The sequence below is a fragment of the Artibeus jamaicensis genome, unplaced genomic scaffold, assembly GCF_021234435.1.
Source record: "Artibeus jamaicensis isolate MK-2021 breed Jamaican fruit bat unplaced genomic scaffold, CSHL_Jam_final contig_525, whole genome shotgun sequence".
Lineage (NCBI taxonomy): Eukaryota > Metazoa > Chordata > Mammalia > Chiroptera > Phyllostomidae > Artibeus > Artibeus jamaicensis.
Window position 1 is genome coordinate 15,395,130 of NW_026521874.1, and position 25,106 is coordinate 15,420,235.

General features: G+C 41.8%; 2 protein-coding genes across 10 annotated transcripts in view; one reads left to right on the forward strand and one right to left on the reverse strand.

Annotated features, from left to right (window-relative positions):
- Positions 1-10,492, reverse strand: part of CHEK2 (checkpoint kinase 2) — a 30,501-nt gene extending 20,009 nt beyond the window's left edge. The window contains exons 1-7 of one of the 5 annotated variants that reach the window (XM_037153326.2): positions 10,421-10,492; positions 9,989-10,085; positions 9,367-9,535; positions 8,053-8,389; positions 5,948-6,072; positions 5,682-5,829; positions 3,953-4,043 (exon numbers count right to left, since the gene is read on the reverse strand). In XM_037153326.2, the coding sequence (XP_037009221.1) occupies positions 3,953-4,043; positions 5,682-5,829; positions 5,948-6,072; positions 8,053-8,383 (695 nt within the window). In that variant the 5' untranslated portion in view covers positions 8,384-8,389; positions 9,367-9,535; positions 9,989-10,085; positions 10,421-10,492. Of the gene's footprint in view, positions 1-3,952; positions 4,044-5,681; positions 5,830-5,947; positions 6,073-8,052; positions 9,536-9,988 lie in introns of all 5 variants that reach the window. The other 4 variants (XM_037153325.2, XM_037153324.2, XM_037153323.2 and 1 more) reach the window with 4 other exon arrangements.
- Positions 10,493-10,663: 171 nt separating this feature from the next.
- Positions 10,664-23,842, forward strand: HSCB (HscB mitochondrial iron-sulfur cluster cochaperone). 5 transcript variants are annotated; one of them, XM_037153329.2, is made up of 6 exons: positions 10,664-10,970; positions 12,025-12,121; positions 12,436-12,525; positions 13,253-13,397; positions 13,649-13,696; positions 23,716-23,842. In XM_037153329.2, exons 1-6 carry the CDS (start codon positions 10,735-10,737, stop codon positions 23,805-23,807), a joined length of 708 nt encoding a protein of 235 aa, XP_037009224.1. In that variant the 5' UTR covers positions 10,664-10,734; the 3' UTR covers positions 23,808-23,842. The 5 variants fall into 5 exon arrangements, with proteins under 5 accessions (XP_037009224.1, XP_053525910.1, XP_053525909.1 ...); XM_053669935.1 differs by lacking the exon at positions 23,716-23,842 and adding an exon at positions 23,398-23,678; XM_053669934.1 differs by lacking the exon at positions 23,716-23,842 and adding an exon at positions 20,338-20,962.
- The last annotated feature ends 1,264 nt before the right edge of the window (positions 23,843-25,106 follow it).

A 25,106-nucleotide genomic window follows, 5' to 3' on the forward strand; every position in this document is an offset into this window, starting at 1 on the left:
TGTTGAACTCCTGGAAGTTATTTTTCCTGCTGCACAGAGACAGCAATTCTATACTCAGGCAACGAATTATAGCTGAATCAAGAGACAGAGCCAGAGCCATGACAACACGGTGGGAGCCTTCAGATCCAGCCACAGACAAAGCCAAACTGAGCATAAGAATTCAAGAGGGAAATAAAGATCAAAGGCCTCCCAGTCCAGCCATGCCTGAAGTCAGTTGTGCCCCTGTATTTCCTAGTTACGAGAGCAAATAAATTTCTTAACTGACTCATTTAAGTTTCTGTCACCCGCTACAAGTTAGAAGATGTGTGTTGAATCTTCCCATAGAAAAAAATAAGAGTCCCATATTATTTCTTAAAGGCAGGCACAAATTTGGCTACGAGCTTCCAAGCAGCCAACGCAAATAAGGAAACACAATGAGTTACTGAGTTTATTGCCCATAAACTAAAATATCTCTTATAGATGGTCATAAAGAGTACACAGCACTTGATTCTGTGTGGCAGGAATACAGATGATTATTTCCTTCCATTATTTTCTATTTTCATGTTACTAAAAATATCAACAGATTAGAAAGGTCTTTGGGGTGGGGAAGGAATGGGAGGATGAAGGACATTGTAGAATGTGGTAAAGGTATCCTGAATCCCTTCCCTGAAAAAACGGTTCTCAAAGTATGATCAGGGAACCCCTAAAAGACCCCCAAGACTCTTTCTAGGTGTCTACAAAGTCAAAATTATTTTCAGAATAATACTAAGACCATTATGTGCCTTTTTCATTTTCATTCTCTACTAACTATATGTAGTTTTCCAAAGGCTGCATGGCACATGATGTCAAAACAGACCGAATAAAGAAGTAAATATCGGCAGTAGAAGCAGACACGGCTCGCCTCTTTGCACAATCGCGTCAAAATTACAACTAAACTACAGAACAATTTCACTCAGAACCAACAGAAACTGAGTTGAATGGAAGTCTGACAACTACGGAATTAAAGAAAGCACATCCATCCAGTCTGGTAGGAGGGGCACAGATGCTGACCGGGCTGGTCCCACAATGTGGTGGATAAAAATCTGGGAGGGATATCTTGGGACCAGGGACACCCAGACCCACACCAGGCCCCCAGGCCCAGGGTTCTAGTGCCAGGAAGATAAGTCCCCACAACTCCTGGCTGCAAAAACCAGCAGGGATTGAGTCCGTGGAAGAAGCTGCTGTAGACCCAAACAGTTCCTCTTAAAGAACACACATAAGGACGTATCTACTCGGGCTCACTCCCTCGGGGCTCCAGCACTAGGGTAGCAGTTTGAAAGGCACCAGTGGCATAAAGGGAAGAACTGAAGTCTCTGGCATCAAGGTGAGCAGAGACCATTGCCCCTTTTCTAAACTTCCCCACCCTCAACTAGAACCAGCAGCTGGTGCCATATCTAAGACTCCATCAACCTGGCTAACACTGTTTGACCCACCTTGGAGATCCCCAGAGACTTGGCCCCACCCAATTTATGGGCCACCCAAGGGCTGCTTTTCCAAATGAATGGCTGATCTTGGCTCCTGCTTCACAACTTCCTAAATCTCCTCAAAGAACAACAGTTGGCCTCAGTGAACTCCAGACACAGCACTGGCAGCAGCCGGCCTAGCTTAACAGCTTGGCTTTGCCTGGGAATCTCTAAGCCCAGCAAAACACAGGTGGGGGCTGACCATGGCCTGCACCATCCAGGAAACCCCAGGGCCGGTGCCCCCCAGTGGACAGCTACAAAACATATGGGAGCAATACCTCTCTGCCCCTGCTCAGCTGATCCTCCACGGATGGCAGAGGTTGGTGGTCACTGGTCACAGCCAATCCTTGCAGCTGACTGGCCTGGGTAAACCCCTCCCACTGATCTGCCAATAGCAACCAAGGCTCAACAACAAGAGGATGGTGTACTCAGCCCACACAAAGAGCACACCTCAAATACCCAGACTGGGTGATAAGGGAGGCTGTGCCATTGGACCCTACAGGACACCTACTACATTAGGCCACACTACCAAGACACGGAGTCAAAGCAGCTCTACCTAACACTTAAAAACAAACACAGGGAGGCTGCCAAAATGAGGAGACAGAGAAACATGGCTGAAATGAAAAAACAGATCAAAACTCCAAAAACAGAACTAAACAAAATGGAGATAAGCAATCTATCAGATGCGGAGTTCAAAACACTGGTTATAAGGATGCTCAAGAAACTCAGTGAGGACCTCAACAGCATAAAAAAGATTCAGTCAGAAATGAGGAATACACTAATTGAAATAAGTAACAATTTACAAGGACACAACCGTAGAGTGGATGAAGCTGAGAATCAACAATGTAAATATACTGTAGCAAAAAACAACCAATCAGAACAAAAGAAAAAAATCCAAAAAACTGAGGCTAGTATAAGCAGTCTCTGGGACAAACTTCAAAGGTCCAACATTCGCGTTATAGGGGTGCCAGAAGAGAAAGATCAAGAAATTGAAAATCTACTTGAAAAAATGATGAAAGAAAACTTCCCTCATTTGATGAAGGAAATAGACATGCAAATCCAGGAAGCACAGAGAGTCCAAACAAGATGGATGCAAAGAGGCCCACTCCAAGACACATCACAATGAAAATGCCAAAGGTTAAAGATAAAGAGAGAATCTTAAAAGCAGCAAGAGAAAAGAAGTTAGTTACCTACAAGGGAATTTTCATAAGACTGTCAGCTGATTTCTCAAAAGAAGTTTTGCATATTAGAAGAGATTGGCAAGAAATGCTCAAAGTTATGAAAAGCAAGGACCCAGAACCAAGATTGCTCTACCCAGCAAAGCTATTATTATTTAGACTCGAAGGCCAGATAAAGAGCTTCCCAGACAAAAAAAAACTAAAGTAGTTCACCACCACCAACCCATTATTATATGAAATGTTAAAGGGACTTAATTAAGAAAAAAATCAAAACTACGAATTATAAAATGGCAAAAAATACATTATTTAACAACAATTGAATCTAAAAAACTAAGTAAATAAGAACAGAGAAAGAATCATGGACACAGAGGGCATTCTGATGGTTGCCAGATAGTAGGGAGGCTTTGGGCGAATGTGTCAAGAGGTGAGGGGATGAAGGGGTACAAATAGGTAGGTACAGAATAGCCGTGGGGACATAAAGCACAGTACAGGAAATGGAGTAGCCAAAGAACTCATAGCCCTGAGCCACAGACATGAACGATGACACATGGATTCCCTGAGGGAGTGGGGATGTGCTGTGTTGGTGTGGACAAAGACAAAGGGGGAAAAATCAGGACAACCGTAATAGCATAATCAATAAAATATAATTTTAAAAAAGAAACAAATATCACAATCTAGCTATTTTCTAGTAAGCTAGATAGCAAAAAGATTTGCAAAATCTGACATGATGCCCTTTTCCTCAATCTTTTTGAAAATAATTATTTTTCACTAATCTTATTTATCTTAACATAAGTGAGTTTACTTTTAATGAATAAATATTAACATCTCCATTTTAATTTCAAATACAGTATATACCAATAGACTTAAGACACATGATTAAAAAAGCTCTTCAGGGTCCTCAGACCAAATGTTTTGCCCTGTTCAATGGTCACTTTCATTTCACTTCCCAAAATGTCACAAGTTCTGAGTGGGGCAAAAATGCAGTACACATTTCTTTTCGGAAGGTTAAAAATCACCGAATTGTCCTTTAAAAGTTTGAACTATATGGTATGTGAATAGTATCTCACTGAAACTTCTTTAAAAAAATTATGACAGATCAAATTTATAAGGAAAAACTATTCATTTCAAGTGATCACATTAAATAAATCAATAACACATCTATAACAAATCAGTGACCTACAAATATATTATGACTAGATAATGAATGTTACATAACCAGGAACTAAAAACTAAGCAACAACAAATGTTTAGGAAAAAAATTGAGTACAATTTCCACAAGACAAAAAAACTTACCTTCCAAGAGTTTTTGACATGATATATTTATCTCTTAATTCCTTGGGATAAACTGATTGATCATCTACAGTCAGATCGAAAAATACAAAAACTAAGGGGAAAATGGCAGAAATAGGTCTCATTAATTCATTAGATAAAGAAAAGATGAGTAGTCCTAAACTGTAGTTAATATATGAAATATAAGACAATTGTTTTAATTACATTTAATACCTAAAGATAAAGAAATTATTTAGCTAGGCTAAAACATATCATAGAAGCTATAGAAAACTGTGACAAAAGTCATGCTTCAATGGCAATACACAGCATCATTGTCACTATAGTGCATAAAATCCACACATAAATACAAGTCTTATTTCAGGACCTCAGAATATTAATCAATTGCATTAATATAGAATACCTGTGCAGATTACAAAAGACCACAACCTAAAAGCAGTAACTTTCAGCCTCAGATAAATAAACCTGTTCAAGGCAAAAAACATCCCAGTAAAAATTAAGCTGTAGATTATTACACTAGAATTATCTTCTTTTAGCCATTTACACCTTTATAGATCAGTATTTATTGTGCAGACCATATCAAATCTACTTGTAAAGTTAAATAAATAGCACTTTCCCAAAAATTCCCCCTTATTTCTTCATTATTTATGCTCTATTTCAGGAAAAGAAAACAACTGCCAAGAAAACACCCTACTTGCCCTGACCTGTGTGGCTCAGTTGGTTGGGCATCATCCTGCAAAGCGAAAGGTCACCAGTTCGATTCCCAGTCAAGGCGCATGCCTGGGTTGCAGGCCAGGTCCCCAGTAGAGGGTGTGCGAGAGGATACTAATCAATGTGACTCTTGCACATTGATGTTTGTCTCCCTCTCTTCTCCCTCCCTTCCACTCTCTCTAAAAATAATAAAATATTTTTCAAAAATTGTATATTATTTCTTAAACTTCAGTCACCTTCAAAGTACTCTCCATTTGATCCAAGGCACCTACAGAGACTTTTTTCCCACTGCTCAAACCGGTTTTTGAATTCATCAATTTTAATGTCTTTTAGTGTTTCTGCCTTTTTTTGTTTTGCCTCTTCCACACTGGCACGATGTTTCCCTTTGAGGACTTTTTTCATCCAGGGAAACAATAAAAAGTTGTTCAGGGTGAAATTGGGTGAATGGGGGAAGGGGGATGTGAGTCATGTTGTTTTGGGTCAAAAACTGCTGAACACTCAGTGTGGTGTGGGAAGGTGTGCTCGTAAATCACCCAGCATGAAATGGGCAAATGTGTTGAGTCTTCAAAAAAAAATCCAATGAAGCCAAACGCAGCCTCTCACCACAACGCCAGCGGGCACGCTAACACAGATGGGTTCCTCGAACACTCACCTAATGGGGGAAGCCCATATTACAAGGGGTCTGCCCTCCAAAAGGTAATTCCGATTTTTTGAGAGGGTCCTCCCTCGGTAGTCTACAAAGAACACAATGTCAATTTTCCTTTTTTTTAGTTTAAATACAGAAAGGGGAAGGAAGGCAGAAAGAGAGAAACATCAACATGAGAAGCACTGATCAGCTGCCTCTCATCCGCACCCCCACTGGGGACCAAACCCACAACCCAGGGATGTGCCCTGACTGGGAATAGAATCAGCAACCCTTAGCTCTGTGGTATGAGGTCCAATGAACTGAGCCACACTGGTCAGGGCTCGATTTTCCTTTTTACTGGAGGAAAAAGAATCCAACAACCATAAAATAATGAGTTACCTTTATTGTTCGACACTGAAAGCGCAATTTCAGAATTGTTACTCAAAGGAAGGCGTCTTCCTTTCCCTACAAGTTCTCTATTTACAAAGGTTCCATTCCCACTGTGATCTTCTATATATGCGATGTAAGAGTTTTTAGGACCCATTTCCTAAAATAGAGAAGATTTGATTTCAAAGTTTTAACAGAGGGTAGTTATCGTGAGAAGATATCAAAGAGTGATGACTAGATTACCAGCTCTTCCAAATATGTGGTTATTTGTCACCTACCCTGAAAATCCGAAAGTGCTTCTTGCTGTAAGTCCGATATTTATCTGTTCTTTTCAGCAGCGGCTCATCAAAGCAGTACTCGCAGGTTCTATCCCTCCCAAACCAGTAGTTGTCATTAACGCACTCTGCAACACCAAAGCACACACCAGAGAGCTGTTGAATGTCATGTATCAAACACCTTTCAAAATTGTTCATAACATTTACTAGTAGGAAAATAGCCTAAGAAGGCAATCAAAATGATAGATTTATCAACATGTTCGAAGATTAAAAATGAGGAGAAGAAACAAACATTTTCCAACACTGAGTTTAATAAATTATGGTTCATACATAACCATGAAATAACAAGCAGTCATTAAAAGTCCTCCAGATTTAATCATCTGGAAAAATACTTACGATATAATAATTTTCTACTCGGTCCCCTCCGGAGGCCTCCTATCAAACGCAGCGTATCTGCACTCCTTCTCAATGCGGCTAGATGCCCAGGACCTGGCCCTTCCTGGCCTCACCTTGTGCCCCCCATCCACTTGGCTCAACCCGCCAGCCCCCCTGGACTCCTTTCACAGCCCCACCTATGCCAGGCCCCACGAGCCATGTGATGGCCTTTGCATACTTTATTCCCAGTGACTTCTTTCCATGGCCACTTTGCCTTTGTGTCTGGACTCCAATGATCCCGTCCCACTCAGCATAAGGAGACTCCCGCCTCACCACACATCTGTTATTGTTAACAAGAGCCTGTTTCACTTCCCTCTAAGTATAGACCACAAGAGGAAATTATCTTGATTATTTGTATATCGTCTCCCAGCATCCCCCTGTTAGAACATAACATCAGGAGGGCAGCCTTGAGTCTCTTGTTTCAAAGTACAGCTGCAGCACCTAGGACAATGCATATGTTAGGCATGTAAACATTCCTGGAAAGACTAGAGAACATATTAGCAATTCACATCACAAAGAACTGATTTCCCTAATGTATATAAGTTGCTACAAATCAATAAGAAAAAGACAAGCAATCCAGTAGAAAATGATGAGGTACTGGTAGGTGTCGCTCAGTTGGTTGGACTGTCATCACGGGTTCAATTCCCAGTCAGGGCACATGCCTAGGTTGCAGTTTGGTCCGGGTCAGGGAACGGCCCCTCGGGGCGCAGTCACGGTTGGGGTGTGTGTGAAAGGGTACCAATGTTTCTCTCTCACGTCAATGTTTCTCTCCCTCTCTATCTCTCTCCCTCCCTCCCACTCTCTTGAAATCAATGAGTGTGTCCTTAGGTGAGGATTAAAAGTGTGAAAGGCATATAGAAACAAGTTATAAGAGACAGAAGCACAAATGTCTTAAACATATGACAAGGTGGTCAAGCCAACGCAATACAAGACTTTGTAAAAATTTATTTATTTACTTATTTTTAGAGAGAAGGGAGGGAAAAAGAGAGGGAGAGAAACCTCCATTTGTGGCTGCCTACCACACTCCCCTTACTAGGAACCTGGCCAGCAACCCAGGCATGTACCCTGACTGGGCGTTGAACCGGTGACCCTTTGATTCACAGGCTGGAACTCAATCGACTGAGCCACATCAGCCAAGGCTCAATACAAGAGATTTTAAAAACCAAAAATACATTAAGATTCCATGTTCCAATGATCAGATTAACAAAAATCCAAAGGCCCATATTATACTATGGTCATGAGAATTATGAAGCAGCAGCTACTCTCATAAACTGCCACTTGGAATATAACTTTACAGCATCTAGGGAGGATAATTTGGCAAGATCTATCAAAAATCACATAGGCAACCACTTCACACCCATGAAGATTGCTATAATTTTTTTTCCAAAAGGAAAATAACAAGTATTGAAGATGCAAAGCACCTGGAACTCTCATACATCCCTGGTGGGAATGTAAAATGATACAGCCTCTGTAGACAAGAGTCTGCAGTTCTTCAACACTTCAACTGTGGTATATGGCACAGGGTCAGGTCTTAGCACAGGTGCTTGTAGTCCTGGGTCAACTTGTACGGGCCCTACGACTGGCAGCGTCTTGAGCTTTCTAATGCAACAAATATCTGTACTTGTTTTTCTGAACGCCATACTAATATCACCCGATATAACAAAGGGTCTTACCGAGATTGGAGAATCCATCCTGAAGGGCCCATAATCGAGCCCAAGGGGCAGGGGCAGGCTCCTCCGGTTCTTGGTCCTCAGGAATAGAATACAGTTCCTGAGTGGACACTGTGTCCAGGGAGCTCAGTGTCCCTGAGCTGGAGTGAGATGACTGGCTGGACGTTGGCACTGTGCTGGTTGAGGAGCTGGTAGAGGATGTGCCCTGGGACTGTGAGGAGCCGCCTGGTGTCTGTGAGGAGGGGCCTTGGGACTGTGGGAAAACACCTGGTGACTGGGAGCAGGCGCCGCTGCCCTGGGACTGCTGGTACTCCACGTCTGGCTCCTGAGACATCACGACCTCAAAAAGTAAGTAGCCAACAATAAGGTGAGCTTCGAGGAAGAAGACTTAAGAGTACGGGAATAAAAGATGAGCATGTTGTAATGGGCAAAAAAAAATCCAGGACAAGCATGCTCTGCAAAAATTAAAATTCTAACAGTCTAGACCTATAGTTTTGGGCTGAGTTTTTCATGTGATCACTTTCTCTAGATCAGGGATTTTTGTTTTGTTTTGTTTTTTTGGTCTGATAGCCACAAACCGCAGGGGAAAGAAGCAAAAAAAAAAAAAAATTATTCAAAGGCTATAATTTTAAAAAGTAATGAAATGGAGTTGAGGAGGGGGGGAAAGATTTAGTTTGCATTCATCCAGTCTCTAAAAATTAGAAATAAAACCTAAAATGTATTCATTAACACAACCAACACTACTCTTAAATGTCACATTTGTTTGGAAAGAGAAAGGAGAAGGGTCTGGTGGCTATGGGGTGGCAGATAGGCAAAGAGAAACCTCAGTTACTTGTTGCACCACTGCGGGGGTGGGGGCATTTACATAAAAGGCCAACGGTGCTCCTCCTCCCCCAAAACAGCTCCGGAAGGTAAGGACCAAATTCTGTTGGCTGATTAGAGATTCCTTAACGGCTAAGTGCAGGGCCACTTAAAGAGTCAGACAGAACACAAAGAGTGCTATAAACAACTCTACCTAGTCTTTTATGATGCTAAGTAACTAGAGGAGCATCTTTTCAGCATCCAAAAAGGCCTGCCAGCCCTTCGGAATCTTGCAGGAGCCAATCTTTGAGCCACAGAAGACCCTAACAGAGGTTCCCACCCTTGCTTTAGAATTAACCGATAGACAGTTAAACTCTGATAACAACCTACAGTAAAGTCAAAGTAACTTTCAAACCCCTAACTTTAAGTCCCTAATCTGACCCTCTTTAAAAGCTACTTTCTCTCCAAATTCCCAAATTCAGACTACTCCCAGAGAACATAGTAAGCAGTACTCACACTGACTGCATTTACACAGCTTTCCAAATACTAAAGTCCTGATGAGTTTTCCTTAAAGCAAAGGAGGAAGGTGATGCCAGAGCTGAGTCTGCTACTCCAGCTGCATTGATACTACCTCAGCCAGGCCGTGTTCTTCTGCAATTTTTTGAGAGAGACTTCACCCTGAAAACTGGCAAAAGACAGTGTGTCAAGAGGTCGCTATCATCCCTTATGATAAATAAGGGTCAAGCAGGTGGGGACCACACTAGCCTCAGCCACGAGTACCTCAGCCAGGAGTGGTTAGAGGCAAATAGGTCTGCAGTCAGACGCCTGAGTCAGATCTTTGCATGACCTTTAGGTAGATCGCAACCTCTTGGAACCTTATCTGATAAAAGTAGATACTGAGGGTTAAATGAAAAATGATGCACGGAAGCTCCTCCCCCACCAACGCTTGATAATTGGGAATTATCAAGATATATCAATATCAGTATCAATATACTAATCCTCCCACCGAATTCCAGTCCCATAGCATCCAACAGCACTTTACAAGTGCAACACATTTTTTTTTTTTTCCAAACTAAAGAAGCCAAGGAGGACTGGTGCCTTCCCACCCTCTCCTCGCCACCCCATTACACACACTTACTTGTGGACGCTTGAAGGGAATTCTACACAGGTCAGTGTGTATCCTGCCCCTGCAGCGCGTAGCAGAAGGCTCTCGATAGGTATGTTCGAGATTGAACCTAAAGTACGGTAATATTTGCTGACATTTATAGAACTCTCCACAAAGCAACTTCGCTCTGATTTTGAAGAGTACAACTTTGCTGCTTCTTTTGCTGCACGTCTGGGCCAGCTTCTCCTTGTAAGTAACGGGGGAAATGAACTTCACCTGGAAGTTCATCTACAAAGAAGGAAGAGAGTCGCCCACACACTCCTCTCCAATCTCACCACCTCCCCCGCCGCGGGGCTCAAAAAGGAAGACAAAGCGGAAGGTCGGGCGATTCAGCTCACATTAAAACGCTCAGGTCGGGATTCGAACTCCCAAACACCCAAGAAAAGTTTCCCCCTTAAAACTCACCGCGTGAGCCCACCTGGAACCACACACTCTCAGTACCTGCAGCTCGCGGCGTGGCGCTAAACAAATACAAACTTCACTCTCAACCAATCAAAACACCCTTCCGCTGCTGCGGCTGGACCAATGAGGAGCAAGGGCTGTCCAAGCGTAGCTGGGAGTTGTAGTTTAAAACGTAGAGCGGGACTCACAATCCAAGTTTCCCCCGAGTGGTCCCGCCCCCTCAGCGTTCCAGCCAATCAACAGCACTAATCTGGTTCGGCGGCTGTCTCTCGGTTTACCCAGCCCGATCGACTACGGCGAAAAAGGCCGACTGCCAGATGTTGGGTGGGAGGATCGGGGCCTTGCCCCGGGTGGCAGGGGTTTGGCTGACAGGGGTCCTCAGAAGGAAACCACTAAGCTGCAATGCTGCGTCACTGAAAGGAAACAACTCCCCCCAGTGTTGGAACTGCGGCGGCCCAGGGAACCTCATTCGTGGGAACGGGTTCTTCTGCCCACAGTGCCGGGCGCTGCAGCCACCTGACCCCACTAGAGACCACTTCAGCCTTATGGACTGGTACGGGAGGCGGTTTTGGGAAAGACGCAGGTCAAGAGAGACGTGAGGAGCTGTCGTGCGAGGGAAGGGCGGATCAGATCTGGGGAAGAAGGTGGGACTAGTAGATAGGTGGGCGGAACCCTCTACCAAGGGTAGAGGAAGGGGTTTAGGAGAAGGGAAGATGGAGTATGACCTGGGAAAGAGAAAATTGAATAGCGACCCGTAAGGGATGGAGACTAGAGTGGAGGGAGGACTGGAGTTGCAGAGAATAAAGTTAGAGAAAATCGAGTGCCAGAGGCTACAGAGAGGGAGACTTGAGGGGCACGGCTTGAGGGAAGGGTTACTCGAAGAGCCCTATTAGAGAAAGGATGAGCTTAGAACAATGAAAGCTGGGTTAAAACTTTTAAAGAAGGGAGTACCGAAGTATTATCCAAAATAAGGCAGTAAAAACACGGAAAACTCAACATGGTGGGCAGAGTCTAAGGGAAATGTAAGAATTGGAGGGAGAGTATCTGAGAAATGAGTGTTTTTCCTGTTCCTTCAAAGGTTGAGGAGCTTGAAGAGGTGGTGAAATTTGGAGAGAGAGAAACTGATTAGATAGGGCAGGCTCTGGGAATGGAAATCGGAAAGGGATTGGATGAAAACACCTTGGGTGACAGATGAAGGGACGCCGTGGCCTTGGAAAAATTTGGTAGTGGGACTTGGTAATGCCCCTTCCCCTAATCTCTGGGATCTGCCCCCACCAGCCATTGAGCAATTATGATGGACTGCGGTAACAAAACTCTTTTAAGGTTCTCAGGGGTGCCAAAGTAGCGTGTTTCCTCTGTGTAGATGACTCTCCTGTCATTATCTTCATTATCATTCAGGTCGCAGCTCAAATGCCATCTCTTTGTCCACAGCATCTCCCAGTCTCTCTGACCCTATTCTGATTTTCTTCAAAGCACCTACCAATTTTGGGAATTATCCCTGTCTGCATGTTTATTGCATATTCCCCCATGGGAACAGGAACCAGGCCCATAGTATACAAATCTAGAAATATTTGATGCATGAATTTTATCTCCCAATTTCCTTCCAGCAACCGATCCTTCAGAGTTGATACTGCAAAGCTCCAGCGTAGGTACCAACAACTGCAGCGTCTTATCCACCCAGATTTCTTCAGCCAGAGATCTCAGGTAGTCAGTCCATTGGCCATCCTTAATCATACCCAAACATGTGTGCGTTCTGAGTGGGTGGCTGTGGTTTTGAAGTTATTTGATTCTCCAGGACAGAGCTGGACAGCCAGCTCCACCCTGTGGCAGCCAGCTGGGCCCTGGACCTGCCCTGTAGAATTAGAACCCATCCATGGAAGATAAATACAGCTCATCCCACACCAGTTCCATTTTGGCCACTTCCTTAGGCCCCTGCCAATCAGTATTTTATGAAACAGTTTGTTAATGTAAGATGGCTGCTTTGGATGGTAATAAGACTGTCTTCTTCTCCACTACAGACTGAAAAGGACTTCTCAGAGAAGCATTCAACCCTGGTGAATGATGCCTACAAGACCCTTCTGGCCCCCCTGAGTAGGGGACTATACCTTGTAAGGTGATTTCCCAACCCTTCTATGAGTGACTACCTGGTGTCCATTGCACTAAGGCAGGGTGTCCAACCTTTTGGCATCCCTGGGCCACACATTAAATACATTGCGACACATAATCACAAACAATTTCATACTGTTTTAACTAAATTTACAATTTTGTGTTGGGCTGCATTCATAGCCATCCTGAGCAGCATGCAGCCCGTGGGCTGGGGGTTGGACACCCCTGCTGCCCCCCTGTATTCAGCAGAGAAGTACTTGAGCCCTGAGCCAATTCAGGGACCAAAAGATACTACATAAGTATATTTTTCTCTGAATATTGTCTGTAAATCTTACTTGCCTAATTGCATTTTTTAAAACCATTTTCTATACATTTCAATGTTGTATGGAGATGGCTTTAAGGAAAGTAATTTGGGGGGTTTGGGCGGAAGGTAGAAATGAGTACCTTAGAATTTTAGGATTTAATAGAATCTTTACAAATACCTAGTTCAAACTCACAAGTGAAGGAATGGCTCCCTTGGGGTCACACATTTCTAAGTAGCAGAAAGAGATCCCGTCTAAGCATTCCTTTCTCAGTCTGAGTCTCCAGCACACTGCCCTCACACTTTCATTATTAGGATAGTTCACGTTTTCCCTGAGTAGTATCCTGTTTGGAAAGGTGAGTAGGATTTATGATGTTGACCACAGTTTCTTGAACACAACTTATTTCCCCTGCTTTGTTCCCCAATAGCTGAAGCTCCATGGAGTAGAGATTCCTGAAGGAACAGATTATGAAATGGACAGGCAATTCCTCATGGAAATAATGGATATCAATGAAAAGCTTGCAGAGGCTCAGAGTGAAGCTGCCATGAAAGAGATTGAATGTATTGTCAGAGGTAAAAGATAAAATACCACCAAAAGCATTTTATTATTATGAGTGTTTTCCCATTAAGTGAAAAATGAATATAAAGAGTACATATTGGTCATCGTAGTGATTCAGGGAGTATCTTTTTCTTGGGTATACTGAAACCAATTTTGTCTGGAGATTAGAGCTGTAACATCCCTCCCTCTTTGGAATGCAGCCTTTTTTAATATATCACGAGTCTATTTAAATGGAAAAATTAAGATAATGGTTTTTCTCTTTCAGCGAAACAGAAAGAATTGATTGACAGTGTGAGCAGAGCTTTTGAACAAGGTACTGTCTTCATTTCTTTTTCTTTTTAATTTTTTTTAAAGATTATATTTTTTGAGAGATGGGGAAGGGAGAGAGAAAGAGAGGGAGTGAAACATCAGTGTATAGTTGCCTCTAGCACACCCCTACTCAGGACCTGGCCTACAAGCCAGGCATGTACCCTGACTGGGAATTAAACCAGTGATGCTTTGGTTCACAGGCCTGCGCTCAATCCACTGAGCCACACAAGCCAGGGCTTGTCTTCATTTCTTGACATTCTCAAATATAGAAAGAATTATAAGCACTGCTATACAAATATCCATTCAGCAAATAGCTATTATGTACTCATCCTATGATAGTTACATAGGGATGTGTTAAATACAGAAGAGTGAACATTTTTGCCTTCAGATTCCCAGTCTTGCCGGAAATAGAAGCTGTGTACCAAAAGTCATCATGTGCCAGTGAAAGATTAGATGAGAGAAAGTCCTTTCATTCCCCTTTAACAAGTAGGAAAAAATGGGATGAGGGATGTGGGCTGAAACCAACACAGGTAGGTTCTGAGGGCAAAGCTGCACATTCGCCGTTTGATGAGGCTTGCACACCCCGTTTTCTGCAAAGCCCAGCAGAGGCCCATAGCAGGGCACTGCCCAAGTTACAAATGTGGAATGTTCATCCTTGTCCCCACTGTCCTGGCTCTCAGATTGAAGAGACTGTGTTCACTGCTACCTGTTTTTAAGCAAGAAAAACCTTTCAATCCATTCTTAATGGGCATCACCCCTTAATTAACTGAGAGATAATAGTCCTTTAGCATAGGGTTCATTTTAATGCAAGAAGCAGAAAGCCACTCAGGGTAGCCCAGATAAAGGGAAATTATTGTAAGGAATCAGGGCCACCTCCCAGAATCTAGAGAGAAAGTCCTGGCAATGGTTATAGTACAGTGTGATAAGAGCTTTTCTGGGACAGAAGCTGGGAACCAAAAAGCAGCCTGGAACCAAGACTGGCCCTTGACTCATTGTCCCTTGTACTTCATTCCATCCTCTCCTCTCTAAAAACCACTTCTATGTGCTTCTTTATTGGTATATAGTGCCCTAAAGTGGCCTCTCCCAATGGATAACTCTTTAGTCCTCCTCGGTCTATTACCTTATAAGAATAGTCAGACAGCCTTTCACCATCTGACTATAGTGCCCTAGATTTCTGGGAGAGGGAATTTGATTGGGCCCAGCTTTAGCCAGTGTCCAATCCAGTACAGTCAGCTAAGGCCATGGGGATAGGCTTACATGTGTGCTGCCTACTTTGCAAAGACTATAGGGGTTGATTCTGAAAAGCAGGCACAGGGAGGGTCTCTAAAAAGCTGATGAGAAATAAAGATTAACAGCAGAAAAGACAGGAACCCCACGTGTCTGCCGGAAACCCATATCACCCAGTGCAAAGGCTAAGATGGTCAGATTGTGTTCCACCAGGGCCCACCCTCAGCTCCTGTTGTGCCTTTGTATACTTTTATTTATTGTTTAGATATAAAATACAATTTTGAAAAAGAATGTGTAATTACAATTTAAAAGATAATAACAGAACAACACCTACGTCCTCACCACCCAGCTTAAGAAATAGAATGTGCAAATAAGATATATAAATCAGCACTTCAAAATGTTCTGACCATTACTAACCATGAAGGAAATAAAAATCAAAGCCACAGTGAAATACCACCTCATACACATTAGGATGGCTACTGTAAATTTTTTTCAGAAATGTAGAAAATAAAGTGTCTTGGCAAGGATGTGGAGACGTTGGAACCTTTGTGCACAGTTGTTGGGAATGTAAATTAGTGCGGCCACTAAGGAAAACAATATGGCATTCCCTAAAAAGTTGAAAATAGAATTGCCATACAATTCGGCAGTTCCACCTTTGGGTTTATACATAAAGAGTTGACAGCAGGGACTCAAAAAGATATCTGTGCACTGTCAAAGGCAAACAGATACTAGTTAAAGCAGAAAGATTCGAATCGGTAATAATTATTGCAATAGGGAAGAGTCCAGCATGAACTAAACTTTGATTTGTGACTGGGCATTTTATTTTATTTTTTATTTTTACAGTCGTTTTTTGTTTTAATTTTTTGTTGTTGTCATGTGACTAGGCACTTTGAAGAGAGGATGAGGAAATAGGGAAGGGGTGCACAGGGGCTAAGCAGAGTCAGGGAAGTGGAAAATTCCAAAAAGCGGGAAGGGGGGGGAGTTGGTTCACATGAAATAGATCTGGATTTGCTAACTAGAACTTAGAAAATTAGGCTTCTACCCTCCCACAGAGCCTGGGAGACAGGTGCCCTGTCTGCACATGTTGGCTGGAACAAACAGTCAGAAAGTGACAGCAAGAATAGATATTCTTTCCTCTGGACAATATAAATCAATTTCTCATCTGATTGCCTTTTGTTTGTTAAGGACTAGCTGAAGCATCTGTGGAGATGATATTTAGAGGACATTTGTTGAATAATGTGAGCAATCAAGCATTTAATGAGCATCTCTATAGAAACAAAAAGAAAAACAAAGATAACTAGTTGCAGCAGAATATAAACCCATGTTCTGAGTCAAGCATGAAGCCACTTGAGAAAACACTGAACTCTTAAGCATTTTTAGATGGTGACATGAGGGTGGCAGCGGCAATCCGATGGATTTCCTGGTTGATAGTTTGAGTGTAGCAATGGCAAAGATATCATTGCCACAGTCGTGGTTACTTCCCAGAGCAGAGCATGGAACATGCAGGAGTTCTGAGTGGCCCATGTACCAGTAGCTCTAAGTTACCAGGCTTCAGTTCGTGGGACTTTCTCAGATTCTGGAGGAAAGGAGCAACTACAAGAGGACCTAAGTCCCAAAAAGGATCTAGGCAGTCAGGTCTTAGTCCTTAGTGACACCAAGTTAGGAGGGAGGGTGAAAAGTTGGAAAGATCAGTTTGTAGAGCTGTGGCCAGATATCGAAGGAAACTAGAAGAATTGAGGATTTAGTAAGGACTGGCAAAATGTGTAAGATGGCAAGATCCAGTTCAGTTTACAGGTAAATAAAACTTTGAAGATAATGAACAAGTCCACAAGAGTGTGTCATACTTTTCCACTGAAACATAAAATTTCCCTCCACAGTCACCCCCCTTTGTAATCAAAGATAAAGTAAAATTATTTTTGTTTAAAAAATAGTTTTAGTTTTCATTAAGTTTGCATTGATTATTTATGTAACTCCAGCAAGAATGGTAATTGACCATACAGGCCTGTTTAAGTTTTCTTTATGGAACTTTTTATAGGGAATCTCAGGTTGGTCTTTAAAAGCCTCTCAGGGCTAGGAAGTCAAGCCAAGCATCTTCTTTCAGGCATCACCTTCAGTGGATGAATTCCTCTCTTTTCAAAGTCCCTGAAATATCCTGTTACCTTCCTGTTACCAGGAAGTTACCTTACTTACCCACTGTAAGGCTGAGACCTCTCTAAGCCAGATACCAGGCCAGTTTTTTCAAGAGGGTTTTGTAAGCACTGGATGCAAAGAGTCAGCCTTAGCTCCTTAAAACTGTCTGGCCATGTCCAATTTTATTCTTCACTTTCAAATGTGGCATCCCAGTCAAAACCTTTATAATTCTATTCCAAACAGGACAGATTCTTATGAAACCTATACAAATAACTATATTGCTATGAAAATAAATAGTCAATAATAGTTTCCAATTTTTTGAGGGATTGGGCAGGGAGAAAAGGAGGTAGCTTAAGAGAAAATGGAATGAGATTTTTTTTTATATCTGGAAAATAGGGCATTTAAGAGCCAGCAATATTTCAAACAAAAAATATATTAAAAAATTATAGTCATCCGGAACAGTGTGAGTCCATTGGTTGGGTGTTGTCCCTCAAAGTAAAAGGTCGCCAGTTCAATTCCCAGTCAGGGCACATGCCTAGGTTGCAGGCTTGGTCCCTGGTGAGGGCATGTACAAGAGGCAGCCAATTGATATTTCCCTCTCACGATGATATTTCTCTCCCTTTCTCTCTCCCTCCCCCTTTCTCTAAAATAGCATCTTTTTAAAAAATATAGTCATTCTTAAGTGACTATAATTTATCAGTTAATTCAGTCCCATGTAATTAATTTTATTCTGTTTGGTCTTGGGTTAACAGTTTCATGAACCCATTGGCTTTTAGAAATCCTGACTTAGTTTACTGGTTTGATTTCAAAGTTATTCAGCAAATGCCATCAGAAGCCTGTTCCCCAGGGTACCTGGCACAGTCCTTTTTCGTGGGTCTTCCAGACAGTCCCTTTTTGTTAAACACAAGTAGTCTGGCCTGTGGCTGGTTACAGTAGCTTTTAGGAAAGCATTAGAGTAAAACATCTATCTATGGATAAGAAAAGATTTAAAGTGACCATAGTTAAAGATGTGATGAAAGTTCATTCAAAAAATAACACAGCTGCCCTGGGTGGTATAGCTCAGTGGATTGATTGAGCACGGGCTGTGAATCAAAGGGTCGCTAGTTCAGTTCCCAGTCAGGGCACATGCCTGAGTTGCAGGCCAGGTCCCCAGTCAGGGCATGTGAGAGGCAACCACACGTTGATGTTTCTTTCCCTCTCTCTCTTTCTCCCTCCCTTCCCCTCTCCCTAAAAATAAATAAAATCCTTTAAAAAAAATAACACAGCTGACAAGGAAATTTGGTTGTTTCTGTGACATACACATTTTAAAATAATGACTGGACTGATCACATTATACCAAGACATATTATGGATAGTGATGGCACAGACAGATTCTACAAATTACACAATTTCTGAAATAATAACATTTTACCCATACAATTATCACCTAGGGAAGGTTAAGTATCTTTTCTTTGATGCTGCTTCTCACGTAATTTAGTATATCAAATACACCTAATTTGTTTCACGTCTCTCTTTTTATAAGGTGAGAGAACAAAGCTTTTGAAGTGTTCCAGGGACTCTCTTGGAAACTTCAAACTCAGTTCAAGTTCAAGAAGACTTTATTTAGAATTTGATTTGGGAAGTTGTCAAAAATATCAAAAGGTTTGAAAATTTAATTAAGTAGGATCATAGTTCATTTTGAAACAATACTAGTTACTTATTTAACCAAAGTGGCGATAAAAGATTTCAAAGACAAATATAGGAGGTAAGAAGGGGGGAGAAACCTTAGCTCTTTGAACAGTAAGATTTGGTTCTCTTCAGTAATCAAGGCCATGATAAGGACGACATAAAGCACAGGAAATTTTTTGAGAAGACACAGAATACATGTTTTAGTTTCCAAAAACTAAAGAAATGCCTCTTAAAGTCTTTTACTAAGAGCAGACCAATAATCCAAGCAACTTTGTAGTTTTAACAGAGAGAAAACGGAACTCTGGTCTATGTGAGTACACTTTATATATAAATCCACTTAATCTTAGCCAGCTTTGACAACATAAACACTTCCTTTTCCACAAACATACATTTTTTAATGCCCATTCAGGTTTTATCCAGCTCTTTCACATTCTACTTTAGGACAGAAACCACTTTCTTCTTTATCTTAACAGAAACACATTTCTCCTTTCCTTGCATACTTTTTGAATAAAAACACATCCTACTTTTCTTCCATACTTTGTATACAAAGCTGTTTCCCTTCACTCTTATTGTTCGTAGTAGTTTTGTTTTTATACATTGATTATAAATTTAACTATTAGTAATCCTTATTTTATAGAGAAAACTGGGAAGTAGACAATTGAGAACTATTATATACCAGAATTCTATAAGCAGATTAGCAAATTTTGTGAATATACCCTCTCACAATCTCTAGAGATATATGCTTTTTATAATACATTTTTTAATGTAGTGAGAACATGTTTATTAACAGACCCAAATATCTTTGGCTTCTCTAGACCATATAAAATAAGAAGCCAAAGTATATAAACTTAAACTAATGCTTAATAAAACTGTATCTTATTTAGACATTAGATACTTAATGAATGTCTATTATTTAACTTAGCTTAACATATCTCTAAGTTTGTAAATTGCCAAAAAGATTTTTGAAAAGACTTTTAGGTGACTAATTATAAAACACAATTATTGCCCTTACTGGTGTGGCTCAGTGAATTGAGCACAGGCTTGCAAACCAAGGGGTTACCAGTATGAATGGTAACTGGTAAGGGCACATGCCTGGGATGCAGCCTGGGTCCCCAGTTGTGGGGACTAATGAGAGGCAACCACACATTGATGTTTCTCTCCTTCTCCTCCCTCCCTTTTACTCTGTCTATAAAAATAAATAAAGTCTTTTTTAAAAACCTACAATTATCATTGAAATAGTTTTTCAAAATAATTTAATTTGAGTAATATCAATTTTATCATTTCTATAACCTTAACTATCTAATATAATATTAGTGGATTTGACTAGTAAACCCAAGTAGAATAAAAACGTTTGTTTGCATTGTATTTACTGTTGGCAACTCTGAAGACATACCTATTTTATTAAACCAACAATATCAAACTAAGTCTTATTTACCAAAGATTTATCTAAATTATGTGAAATTGAAAAACATTTGAATTAGTTCCTATATTTCTGGATATTTTAGGACGATTTCATTTATATAAATCTTATTTCGCTCTAAGCCAGTTAGCATACAACTCATCCTTTTTTTTATTTTTTTTTTATCCTCACCCAAGGACATTCTCTTTCATTGCTTTTAGAGAGTGAGGAAGGGAGGGAGAGAAACATCAATACGAGAGAGAAGCATCAATCAGTTACCCCCCATACTCACCCGAACCTGGGACTGAACCCACAACCTTTCAGTCAGGGGACGACGCTCCAACCGGAGGAGCCACACTGGCCAGGGCAGGATACAAGTCCTTGAAGGAGTTTTATAAATTAATTTGGTAATATACCACCGGGAGGTAGGAAAATATCATTTATATATGTAAACATAACAGACCGGCCAAGGCAAATAGAGATCATACGGTTTTCATTCTAAGGTTTTAGCCATAAGTCAGGCATAAATAAATACAATAATATAAAACTCATTAGTTTACATATAGAGTGGTTCTTGTTTTTGCTCCGTTTTGTGTATTTATCCGAATTGAGTTTCTGGCAATGGAGGAAGTTCAAAGTTACCTACTCGATATAAGGGCTGAAGCTTTCCACCAATATTTCTGGGAAAAAAACCTTCAAACTTTTTTTGTTTTGTTTTTGTCTTGATATGCAATCTTATGTAAGCTGTGGACTAAATGTCTGTGTTTTTTTTTCTTATTTAGCTTCCGATAGTTACTTTTGGGGTGCCCGAGCCCTTTGAGAGCCCCCAGTAGCGACAGGTAGTCCAAAGTTCCAGGAACTATAGGGAGTTGAGGGGTGGGAGTGGGAAGGGGAAGGTCTGGCAGGGTGGACAGAGCGGTGGAGGAGGTAGGGGCTTGAAAGCGGACATAGCAAAGGATGCAAGGGAGCTGAAGGGAAGATGGAAGGTGATAAAGGGGGAAGAAGGAGTGGGAGTGACGGGAAGGAGAAGTCTTGGAGGAGATAGTTTGGGGAAATCTTCAGTTTCTCAAAGAAGCCACAGAACTTCCAAGATTTCCTAGGTAAAGTCATACTGTCTAAGAAATGCACAGAGCACCACGGTGACGTACTACCAGCAGGAGTTGGACAAGGGAGGCTTCAGTCGACTGAGAAGTTCCCATGGAGGAGCAGACTCAAACAGAGAGAACAAAGAGGCCTTACAGGGAGCCAGGAAGAAGAACATTTCCAGCCCAGGAGTCAGTCCTCACTGGAAACAAGGAGCCAGGAAAAATTCTAGCCCAGCGGGTACCTTTCAAAAGCATCCTGGGACTCTGACCCAGCTTTAGAGTATACTCAGAATCCTTAAGCTCCAAATCTGTCCTCACTGTCCTTCAACAGAGGTTTACCTGGGGAACTGAAGTTGGACTCACCACAAGATACCCAAATGAGCATCAGACTAAAGATTAGGCCAAGGTCTCTGCTTGTTGAAAGGTCTGGTTGTTACTACCAAGAGCCTGATGGTGTTTTCAATCCAGATCCAAGTCACAGTGCCCGATAATTGTCAAAGATAAACAAAGCCAGAAATTCAAGTTCAAAGTACAGATTTTTATCAGTAATAACTGTTGCAATAGGGAAAAGAGTTCAGTGTGCCCTGGCTGGTGTGGCTCAGTGGTTGAGTGCCAGCCTGCAAATCAAAGGGTTGCTGGTTCAATTCCCAGTCTAGGTCACATGCCTGGGTTGTGGGCCAGGTCCCCAGTAGGGAGTGTGCAAGAGGCAACCACACACTGATGTTTCTCTCCCTCTCTCTCTCCCTTCCCCTCTCTAAAAACTAAAATAAATAAAATATTTTAAAAAAATAGTCCAGTGTAAACTAAACTCAACTTCAATTTGTAACTGGGCATTTTAGCAGGACAATGAGGGAATGGGGGTGAGAGCACAGGGGTTCCCTACAGGCAGGGAAGTGAGAAATTCCAAAAGCAGAAATGGGGGGCTTGGTCCGTGTGACACCCACCTAGGTTTGCTAACTGGCACTTACTGAAGTTAGGCTCCTACCCTCCCATGGAGCCTGGGAAATAGGGGCCCTGTCTTCAGGTATTGGCTGCAATAAATAGCAAATTTAGGGGCAGCCTTGAATTTACTCAGGCAGGCACTTTAAGAGAAGCTAGGATCATCCCAGGGATACAGGCCTGAGCTATTAGAAGCTATGTTAGTGTTTGTTAGTATAGGTCAAGGTCGAGGCCTAGTTAAGAAGAGCTCGGGAACCTGGCTAGAGTTTGGTCAAGAACAATTTTGGTTGACACCTGTGTTCATAGGATTTTTCACAATGGCCAACAGGTGGAAGCATCCCAAGTGTCCATCTATCAATAGTTGAGTGGATAAACAAAATATGGTGTGTGTGTATATGTACAATGGAACATCATTCAGCCCTAAAAAAGGCAGGAAGTTCCAATACATACTACAACATGGATGAACTTCAAAGATACTATGTTAAGTAAAATAAACTAGTCTCGAAAAGATAAATACCGTGTGGCTCCACGGACGTGAGCAGTCATACTCACAGAGACGAAATGGAACGGAGGTTTCCGGGTGTCGGAGTGACGGGTGGGGAGGAGGAGTTGGCGTTTCCCAGGCAGTGTTTCAGGTTTACAAGGTGAGAAGAGTTCTGTGGCTAAACGGTGGTGTGGGCTGCAAAACGATGGGAACATACTTAATGCCACTGAACACTACAGGTAAAAATGGTTACAGTGGTAAATTTCATGTTACGTGTATTTTGTCACAAAAGAATTTTTGTAAATACAAAAATAATAATAAAATGAATATAGAACATGTCCATTGCCTTCCAGTCCCCTGTAGGCCCTGTGCAATTGCATCCGCCTTCCACTGTAACCATGCTCCTGAATTTTGTGTTAATCATTCCCTTGCTTTTCTGGATAGTTTTAACCATATAGGAACATAACAGTATGCCATTTAGTTTTACATACATCTTAAGTCAGATTTTCTCAACCTTGGCACTACCAACATGTTGGCCAGGCAGAAGGGGCTGTCCACTATGCTGTGGGATGTTTAGCAGCTAAGTGCCCTAGACTCTCTCCACTAGGTGTCAGTATCACCTTCCCAGTTGAGACACTGTCTCCAGACACTGCCAAATGTCTCCCAGTAGACACACAAATCACCCTCAGTCGAGAACCACCAGTTTAAGGGCTTCATTCCCAGAACTGAGATACAGAGACAGTTCTTCCCCAGTTCTTCCCCGTCTTCCTCAGGGTTAAATCACCATGTGTGGTACAGGAAAGCTCTCGAAACAACCATTTATTATTTGGGAACTGCCCTGAAGAGAATTGGCTTCTCTTACTTAAAGTATGATCCCAGTAAGTAAGCATGCTTTTGTCTTTTTTAGATGCTGCCACCCCCCCCACCCCCCCTGCCCCTTAATAATCCAGGTGTCTCTTGGTCAGACATATTGAGTAATTGATCAGCCCTCCAGAGGCTGGGACTCAACTTGAATCTGGCTGCTTTAGTCGATAGACAGCTTTACTCTTGCTTGAGATGAAGTCTCACACTAATGTCTCTGTTTATTTCAGATGATTTGGAAAAAGCCAAGGAAATTTTAACAAAGATGAGATACTTTTCAAACGTAGAAGAAAAGATCAAATTAAAGAAGATTCCCCTCTAATTGTTGCTAGTTTTAAAGTTTTAAAAATAAAGTTCTTGTATATTTCTTGGCTGGCTTCTGCTCATTGAGACTGGATATGTTTTACCTGTGTATATCATCTTAATTAAACCTCTGGCTCAAGCATAAATGGATGGCAAAGTTTGTCATGCTGGCAGAGACGGCCTAGTCAGAGTTTGAGGGGTCAGTTTTTTCATGTGATGCTGATACACCATGTCCCCAGCTAGGCCAGTGGACGAGGAGGTGGGGATGGGCCCACGCAAGGCCCGAGGAGGGATTTGGCAAATTTCTTTTGCAAAGGGCCAGGTAGTAAGTATTCTAGCCTTTGTGAGCTTCATGTTGTAACTACGTAACTTGCCATTGTAGCACTTTACTTAGAAAACAGGCATTGAGCTAGATTTGGCCACGGGCTTGCCCACCTTTGCCCTAGAACCACATGTTCCTTCACTGATGGTCCTCTTGTTAGCATGGCCTTCCAGGCATCCTGTTTGGTAACCATGCAAAGCTGCCTAAGGAGTCTCTGGCCTACATTTCAAAATGTAGTTAATATTATCAAGAATCACTCTAGCATTAATCACTAACCACATTTTCAGGATTGAGTGCTGGCCTGTGAAGCAAGGGGTTGTTGGTTGATTCCCAGTCAGGGCACATGCCTGGGTTGTGGGCCAGGTCCCCAGTGGGGGGTGCGCAAGAGGCAACCACACACTGATGTTTCTCTCCTTCTCTCTCCCCTTCCTCTCTAGAAATAAATTTAAATTAAAAAAAAATAAACACTAACCACATTTTCAGCTCCACCTAGGGACAGAGCACGTTTAAGTTCTCTGTCAGTTGACATTTTCTCGTCCTGATTTCCATGCTCTTCTAACCCAACCTGAAGCAACTCCACTTCCCCTTTTGGAATTTGGGAAATTCAGTTTTAGTTCTTGATTCATTTCCAGAAAGAAAAAAAGCATTTTTTTTTTAAGTCTCTGGATCAAAGAAGATTAGAAGAGAAAATTCTGATTTAAAAATTCCAGCAAACAGTGTTCAAACTCTTGGAGAGAATTGCTTGTTTATAACTGTAAAAATTCAGGGTTTTGAATCACAGTGTACGTACCACCACAGCTTACAACTGCAGCTGTTTTGCATCCTTCCTTATCCTAGTCTAAGAATTTATATCTTCTGGATCCTGATCCAGTTATACTCAGTAATATTTGAGAACTTGTGGATCTTCTGAAGGAAAATTGACCAGAGCAGCTGTCTGGCTTAATGGGACTTGGGAATATCAGTCCAATCTCCAACCTCTCACGGTTTACAAGGAGA